Below are 9,293 nucleotides of genomic sequence, written 5' to 3'. Positions count from 1 at the left end.
CATGTCTCTGTGCTGTGAGCTCTAACTTTTTGCACCTGTCTATGCTGTGAGCTTTAACTTTTTACTTACCGTTAATCGTTATTATATATGTTATGAATCGTCTGTTTTCAGGGTGTATGTATGATTGTGGGTGGTATTAAATATAGAACCCAGAATTTTAATCCCAGATCTGCTTCTGTCAGTGCTTCTCTACTCTTTGTTTCTATAATAGGTTAGTTACGTACCATAGTTACGCCCCATAGTTACATGCCATACAATCTATACTATTTGTTTCTATAATAGGTTAGTTACCATAGTTACATGCCATATTTAAATATGATTGTCACTTAGGTGATGCTCGATTGAACATACTGGAATTAAATTTTATCAAACCCAATAATAGTGACAATCGTGTGAAAATGGGTATTTGGGGCTAGAATGCATGTGCCTACTGCACGAAGAAATGTCTCAACCAACCATGACAGATGAAACATATTCGTTGTGTTTAATTACCTCACGATTCTACTCATTCCACCTCCATTGTCAGAACTGTGACAGGACTGAATTCTGTGTCAAATGATTGCAGTTCCGTCAATTCAGAACGTTCTGGACTGACAATTGAGCATCGTCAGAGACACAATCTGTAAAGGGAGGTAATAACACGATCTGTAAAGGGAGGTTATAACATGATCTGTAAAGGGAGGTAATAACAATGATCTGTAAAGGGAGATAATCTATGAATGGTTATTTAACTTGCAGGAATATTTGCTCCTACGTTGTTCAGTAATATATATGGAGATCTTGAATGTGGTAGATGTGAATTAAAGAATAATACTGGTTACCCTGGAAACAGTACGTCTAATTACACACAGGGTTTTATTTGTGAAGATTGTCGACAAGTTACAGTAAGTTATTAAAATATATCAGTTTAACAACATTACTTGCTCTTAACCACGGTGGCTAAGTGGGTAAGACACTGGCTCGCTAGCCTGGAGGTCAGGTCCTCGATCCCTGCATTGGCCGGAAAGTTCATCCAGATTTTATGGCGTGGTTCCCCCTTGTCAGTGATGCAGGACGGAGGCCCTGACAAAGGGCAGCTGTCTAGTCGTTCGGATGGGACTAAAAACCGAGGTCCCGTGTACACATTGGCGTGGGGGGTTGGATGGCTGAATGGTTAGCGTGCGCGCTCTGTATCATAAAGTCTGTCATTGAGTCGACTGGCGTGGTTTCGAATCCCCGGTTGTACGTGGCAAGGAGTAGGGTCGCCTGTCCAACCTCGTGGGTTTTCTCCGGGTCCTCCGGTTTCCTCCCACTGCTACAGACCCCTACGCGCAAGCGAATTATGTAAATAAAATTAAATCATGTTAGTCCCGAAATGACCTAGTTTGTGTCGAGTGGACGTTAAACCCCATTTCTCTCTCTCTCTCACACATTGGCGTGCATGAAAAGATCCTTGTCCGGGCAAAATTTCCCTCATAGTACCCTGTATGGCATATGCCTGTCTTCATTAGCCCAATTCAGAGCAGAACAATAGTACGTTAAACCCCATTTCATTTCGTTTTATTTATATTTCTTATAATTTATTTATATTTTATCATATTTTATGGATCTTTTATTTATATTTTATCATATTTTATGGATCTTTTATTTATATTTTATCATTATTTTTTTAGAGTGGTATCGATGGTGATGATACATTATATAAGAAACATTTAGAGCCGTTAATTTATGCGTGTGCAATTGTCTTACCACTGTCCTATATAGTTGGTCTGGTCTTCACGTTAAAAACACATTCAGCTCATATCTACGATGCTTTTAACGAACAGCTTAAAATGAGCTCTACAGCACATGAAGGTATTTATATGATTATAAAACTCACCTTTACAATACATGAAGGTATTTATATGATATTAAAACTCAGCTTTACAATACATGAAGGTATTTATATGATATTAAAACTCACCTTTAAAGTTGAGTAAATTCTTTACTTAAAGGAGCTAAATCTCTAATATTAGGGACCTAGAAATTGACCCAAATGGGTTGCAACACATATAATAATGTAATCTGATTGTATACAAACTGATCTACATTCAATTGTTTCTGTTTTGACTCTAATTTCAAAATCAGTTATGTCCAACGAAATACGGCATGAGTCTCAACCAAATGCCAATTTCTAGCATCTGGTTATTCCAGTCTATTGCGCATGCTCTCCAGATAAGATATGGCGTCACCGTTTGACATGAGTTGTTGAATATGTCTAGCCTCATTCTTTCTGGTCACTAAATGTTGCAAATGACACTGAAACGCACAATGGTACACGATTCATGTACCAATGGTGAAATGCTTATTTTGTCTTAAATATTGAATATCAGAAGCCTACCTTTTCCTGGTAAGATTACAACATCAATGTTGATTTGAATTGACATATAATTCGTGTTTTCAACATGTAAGACTTTGGATGATATTGAGTTAGAGACTTAGCTACTTTAAGTCTTGGAGATCACGGTGGCTAAGTGGGTAAGACGCTGGCTCGCTAGCCTGGAGGTCGGGTGTTCGATCCCTGCATTGGCCGAGAAAGTTCATCCAGATTTTCCGGCGTGGTTTCCCCTTGTCAGTGATGCAGGACGGAGGGCCTGGCAAGGACAGCTGTCTAGTCGTGCGGATGGGACGAAAAACCGAGGTCCCGTGTACACATTGGCGTGCACGTAAAAGATCCCTTGGCAGTTGGAATTCGATATAAGAGTAGGCCGTAGTGCCGCTGCCCGGGCAAAATTTCCCTCATAGCACACTGTATGGCGTATGCCGTCTTCCATTAGCCCAGGTTAGCTGCATAACAGTAGGACGTTAAACCCCATTTCATTTCATTTCATTTACTTTAAGTCTGAGAACGCTTTGTGAACTCGGGACCTGTTTATTATGATCATACTTTCAGACGCTGTAGCTGATGATTGATATTATTATTATTATAGATGCTGCTCAGTGGTCGAGACTAAAGAGTACGTTAATATTATTGTTCTGTGCTGTGTTGATTGCGCTGTGTGCTGATCTGGTAACAAATAATCTGCAACCACTGTTAGAGAGTACGGGAGTATCCGAGGTAAATATACAGTTGATCAACACAGACTTGACACAAAATAGGTAAATAAGGTAAATCGTGATACAACAATACATTGTGCCAGTGTTACACCCAATCTGATTAAAACACAGATCCTATTTCGTTTCGTTTTTATAGTTCAAAATTTCGTTTTACTTGGCTTTACTACACTTGGATCTGGAAGAGTTGTTATTTAACGCGTGTTCTGAATGGTGTCAGGGATAAGCCAATGAAATGGTCTGTTACGGCGAGCTTTAAGCGTGTTTTTTTCATGGAACTATGGGTAATCCACTAGTTACATCAATACTGATTGGTTAATCAAATGTCTGATGTCATAGGGTCATAAGTCGGTCTTTTGACCCCTGACGTGACCTATCGCTATAACTTGTCAGATCTTCATGTAGTGTAGGCCATCGAAAGTATAAAGAAACGAAACGAAATATAGATCTGTATTTTAATCTGATTGGTGTTACACCCTGCTGGGATTGTTGTTGTTCTTAGTGTTTAACTTCCGCTTCCACCGAAGGTGATATCGCAGACAAGTTATTTTAATTATCTAAGCGCACGTGCACAGGTCTTTCCTTTGGGAGGTAACCAGATTACCCGGAGTAAACCCACGAGGTTGAGAAGGCGCCCCTATCTCCAAGCCACAAAAGCGTACACCAGGAATTGAAACCACAACCGCAAGCCAGAGGTGACTGGCTAGCTAGAGGCCTAAGCTAGACCTCTAGGTCATTACAACCTGCTGGGATGGCTGTGCAAAGAGGTTTTTATTCTTAGTGGGTATGACTGTAATCGTGGTTCTGTGCACAATATTCATGTCGAAATATATCAACGACTTTGGTAAGGGCAAAGGAACTGTACCACACATAATTACACAAAACAAATCTATTTACAAGACGCAGAAATCACAAACAAACGTACATATCCGATTAATTGAATGGATCTGGGGGCTAGCCATAAGCGTCCACTGCGATTTAGTCCCAGGCCTGTGGGGATACAGACTTCACTCAAAATGTAAACAAACAATCAGGAATATAACCCAGAGAAAAACATTGTGTAACACGAGTCATGATCTGCTATATATGCCACATGAAATATGATTGTAAGCATATTGAAAAAAACAAAAAAAACAGCTGTTTCCCTCTTGTTCCTTTATATAGGAGCTTATCAATGTTTCCAGTTTTAAACCTGTTCAATCATTCATACCAAGGATTCAGTATATTGTTGACGTGACAATTCTATTTTATTATTTCAGTATTTTGTTGGCGTGACGATGCTAGCTTTGGTACCAGAATTACCTGAAGTTGTCAATGGTGTTCAATTTGCGCTCCAGAATAACGTCAATTTAGGGTAAATTTTAATACAGTATATTTATATTATTACAAATAATAAGTTGAAATACAAGTTGAAATATTGTAAGTTGAAATACAAAATTTGATTAAAGAATAAATGAAACAGGGTTAAATGTTCTGCTCCGACTGGGCTAATGTCCTACTTTTCTGCACCGACTGGGCTAATGAAGACGGGCATACGCCATGCAGCATGCTATAAGGGAAATTTTGCTCGGACAACTGCACTGCAACCCTCTCTTATATTGAGGGTATGTACAATTATGTACACGGAATCTCGTTTTTTGTCCCATCCGAACTACTAGATTACAGTATAATATATTTTTATTATTGATTACAGTATAGAGATTGGAGGATCGACGGCCATACAAGTGTGTTTAGTTCAAGTTCCATTATTAGTTTTAATAAATCTCATTTATGTAAGTATTTCTGTGTTTCTTTCAATAACATTAAGTGCCGTTGGTGTACATGTGACATAAAAATAGCTGGAAAAACGTGTACAGTAGTAGCTCAAATGAACTCTGGAACAAGTCACAACAATGATGTCTGGTTGTTTTCAAAACCCATAGAGACATAGTTATTGAGGTGGGTGCTGGAATGTCTCCACACAGTGAAGCCCAGGCCCCGAGTTCACGAAGCATTCTCAGACTTATGTTAAGAATTTACTCCAAATTCTTCGCCTTATTTTAACTAAAATATAGACCTTTATAAAACTTTTGTTGTTTTAATGTATCAAATATATCAATAAGAATCTATATGCAAAGTTTTGTGTTTCTGGATAAAAGATATTTCTCATAAACTGTGATTGAAAGTCAGAGAATTGCTTCTGAACTCGGGTTCTGTTCTCCATTTTACTATTGTTCCTAGTCTCTCTCTCTCTCTGAATGGGTGCGCTTTTGATCATAAGATCTGTCATTGAGTCATGTGGCGTGGTTTCGATTTCCCATCTTGTACTTTACGAGGAGTAGAATCGACTGTCCAACCTCAAGGCACAAGTGAATTATTGAAATAAAAAATTGAAACATATATAAGTCCCAAAATAACCTCTCTCTTCCTCCAAAATCACCATGTTAGTCTCAGAATAACCAAAAATCTATTTAAACAATCCAAATTATAAAGAGAAATTTGTTGATGCATTAAAGGCATCAGGATATAATAAAGAGAGAGAAATGGGGTTTTACGTCCACTCGAAACAAACTAGGTCATTTTGGGACTAACCTATGGTTCAATTTTATTTCAATAATTCACTTGCGCGTAGGGGTCTTCAGTAGTGGGAGGAAACCAGAGGACCCGGAGAAAACCCACATGTTGGACAGACAACCCTACTCCTTGTCACGTACAACCGAGGAATCGAAACCATATGTGCCATTTGACTCAATGATAGACCTAGTGATGCAGCACGGACGTGCTAACCATTCGGCCATCCAAACCCCTCCAGGAGATAATAAAGAGCAGTTTTATTGAAGAGTGAATTTTATTGAAATTTGTTTTTTCAGCCATTGAATTTCAAGTTAATATTTAACGATGTCCATATGTATTCTGTTATATTCTCGGTGGTTGTTATTAATTATATATTTCAAGATGGAAAGAGTGATTACTTTCAAGGTAAAATATACATCTTTATATCAACCAGTTTCTATTTTTGATAAACTCCCAAGTTTTATTGAATTCATGGCTCAGATAGACCATGTGTTGACCAACAAGAAACAAGTTATTTTGTTTGAAAATTCAGGAGGGTACAAAAATTGTGTCGACGTCAATTTTGGTGTAAAGTCGTGAGGATTGCCTGATAATTTTATAAAATCAGCAGCTCTGAGACAAGATTTCTGATCATTTCCATGCATACCACTTATCAATGATAAGGATGACATCCTTGTGGTTTAATGAGCCAGAAATATTAACTTTTTTCCTCCGACAAATTAAATTCTAAAACATGTTGTTTAAGTATTAGAAAAATAAGTAAACAATGATGCATGTGCCATTGAGCCAATGATTGACGCCCATTATGTGACGTCACATGTTAAAAGCAGTAATCTTTTACAGAGCTATAAGAAGACTTTTCGCAATACCTCTGTCAAACAGATTGAATGCATACATGTATAGGATTAGAGCTGAGCCAAAATGGCGGCAATGCTTCATGCGTTTGTGTGTTCGTTATTTTGATGACTGTTGGAGTTAATTCAATCTGATTAAAATACAGATCTTTATTTTGTTTTGTTTTTTTATACATTCGTTGACCTCTACAACATGAAGATCTGACTAGTTGTAATGGGAGGTTATGTCAGGGGTCATATGAGCGACTTTTGAACCTGTGACGTCAGGCATTGATTAATCAATGAGCTTGGACGTTTCTAGTAGTTTACCCACAGTTCCGTGCAGTGCACGTCAAGAAGTTGCTGTAACAGGTGGTTTCATTGGCTTATCCCTCACTTCAGCCAAAACGTGGGTTATATAACAACTCTTCCAGATCCTAGTGTAGTGAAGGCAAATAAAACGAAATTTTGAACTATAAAAAATAATCGAAATTGGATCTGTGTTTTAATCAGATTGTAATTAATAGACAGAAGTCTGAATTTAAGAAGTGCAAACCTTTTTAAACCTCCCCAAATAAATAAATTGATCACCTGTCATTAAGATTGTGGTTGGGATTTTGTAAACGAATCAGTTTTGAAACATCTTGAAAAATCAATCCTAGTTAAAGATACGTTATGGGAGATTTGATAACGAGTTGGCAGTTCTTACTATAATAGTTAAAAAATAGAACGAAGCGAATGAAATTTCTGCCTAGCCTAAAGTCAGTACGATAAACAGCATAGTCTCGATTATCCATTTAATCGTTTAATCGAGAAGGAAAGTTATGCAGTAAATCGGCTTACAATCCACTAAAGATCGCTGGCTAGCGCTGCCATCTAGAGTTGATTATGGTCTGGATAAGTTAATTAATGTCTAATTAATAATTTAGATAAGATTTCAGGCCTAAAGAAAGACCTGCAATAGACAGATTTAGCTCTTGCATAATGTATGTTTAAGTTTAGAAGTCAGTTTGTTGTTCACTGTTTTAAGTCTAGAATTTTTTGTTTCTGTTTCAGGTTTTATTGTGTTGTTAATTTATCTGGTTATACTATCCATGTATTACTTCACTCTTACACCAGATGGTGTTAAATGTTGATACACCAGATGGTGTTAATGTTCATACACCCGATGGTGTTAAAGTAGCTAAGTCTTTAACTCAGTATCATGCACAGTCTTCCACATTGAAAATATGAATTATTTGTCAATTTAAATCAACTTTGATGTTGTGATCTACAGGTGAAATTATGGACTTCTGATATCTAATATTTAAGACAAAATGAACATTTTAACATTGGTACACGAATCGTGTACCAGAATGCGTTTCAGCGCCATTTGTAACAAGGGACTCGAAGAACGAGGCTCGACATATTCCACAAGTCATGTCAAACGATGACGCCATATTCTTATCTGAAGAGCATGTGCAACAAATACTACCAGTGTAGACTGGAATAACCAGACGCTCGAGATTGCCATTTGATTGACACTTCCCGTGTATTTCGTGGAATATAACTGATTTGACACCCGGTGGTGTTAGTTGTTGATATACATCCGATAGTGTTTATTGTTAATGCAATGTATGGAATCTGTTTATATCATAACCTAATTGGTCAAACGAGTGATAATGTTGCCTACTGGGTAAAATACCGGTATTAAAAAAACAATTTGTAACATCACATGACAGAGTTATAATGAGAAATGTATAGATCAAATTAAATGTCAATTAAAATATTTATAATGGATAATATTGTTCGACCATAACTTCCAGGATTATGGCCCCTGTTTGTATGAATTGTGTCACAATTTTTAATTCATTTTAAAACCGATCAAATATTTATAATGAAAATTATTATAAAACCACATATCAAGATGAATCGGAAGACTACTGTGAAGTGAGAGAAATATGGTGGACTTGTTACAGAGAAAACATTGTTACAATAATTACGGCTATTACTTCACCCAGTTACCTAATGGCATACAGACAACTTCACAACATTTCATATCTTTCTTCAACTATAAGAATCTAGACACAACGATTTTAGAGCTGACACATTGTGTATATATTTTGTTTAGTGTGGGGTGGGGAGAGAGAGGCGGGGTAGATTTTGAGGTCATGTGTACAGATAAACGTGGGGTGGAAGAGTTGTAAGATTAATTGCTCATGTGTACAGATAGAAGTGGGCTGGGTAGGGTGGGGTGGGGTAAGATTGTGTGTTCATGGATTACCTAGCAACATATCCCGATATTAATCTATTTAGTATTATTTTTATGGTCTATATGTATAGAGTACCAGCTATATTTAATACTACCTTGTTACAATGTATTAGGTGTGTTTAACATCCACTCACACAAACTCACTCAATTTTGGGACTAACATATAATTCAATTTTATTCAATAATTTGCTCGCACGTAGGGGTCTTTAGCAGTCATAAGAAATCAGAAGATTCAGAGAAAACCCACTCCTAGTTATGTACGTACATGTGGGGAATCGAAACCATGCCACTTGACTCAATGACAGACCTTATTATGTAAAGTGCAAGCATTAGACCATTTCCACCCCACCCCACCCCACCCCCGTATTATTTATAATTTCAGTCTAACCATTGAGTGAGCATTAGCATTAAAAAAAAATACAAATACCATAGGTAATTTTATGCAATGAAATGAAATGCAATGGGGTTTAACATCCTATGTCCTACTCAAACTGGGCTAATAAAGACAGGCATACACCCAGTGTGCTATGAGGGTAATTTTGCCTGCACGGCCTACTCTTATATCGAATTCCAACTGCCAAGGG

At 37.3% G+C, this 9,293-nt stretch overlaps 1 protein-coding gene across 1 annotated transcript; it reads left to right on the top strand.

Annotated features, from left to right (window-relative positions):
• Window positions 1–254: 254 nt before the first annotated feature.
• LOC126829402 (uncharacterized) lies at window positions 255–8,240 on the top strand (the record flags this gene model as incomplete). Its single annotated transcript, XM_056102662.1, has 8 exons — window positions 255–282; window positions 739–884; window positions 1,653–1,833; window positions 2,949–3,076; window positions 4,332–4,426; window positions 4,766–4,844; window positions 5,922–6,030; window positions 7,515–8,240. Coding segments are annotated over 8 exons (846 nt in total), but the record flags the coding sequence as incomplete, so codon positions are not given.
• Between the last annotated feature and the right edge of the window lie 1,053 nt (window positions 8,241–9,293).

This window comes from Patella vulgata, chromosome 8 (genome assembly GCF_932274485.2).
Source record: "Patella vulgata chromosome 8, xgPatVulg1.2, whole genome shotgun sequence".
NCBI classification, from domain to species: domain Eukaryota; kingdom Metazoa; phylum Mollusca; class Gastropoda; family Patellidae; genus Patella; species Patella vulgata.
Note: the sequence above shows the minus strand (reverse complement) of the source record. Positions and strands in the feature narration are given on the sequence as shown.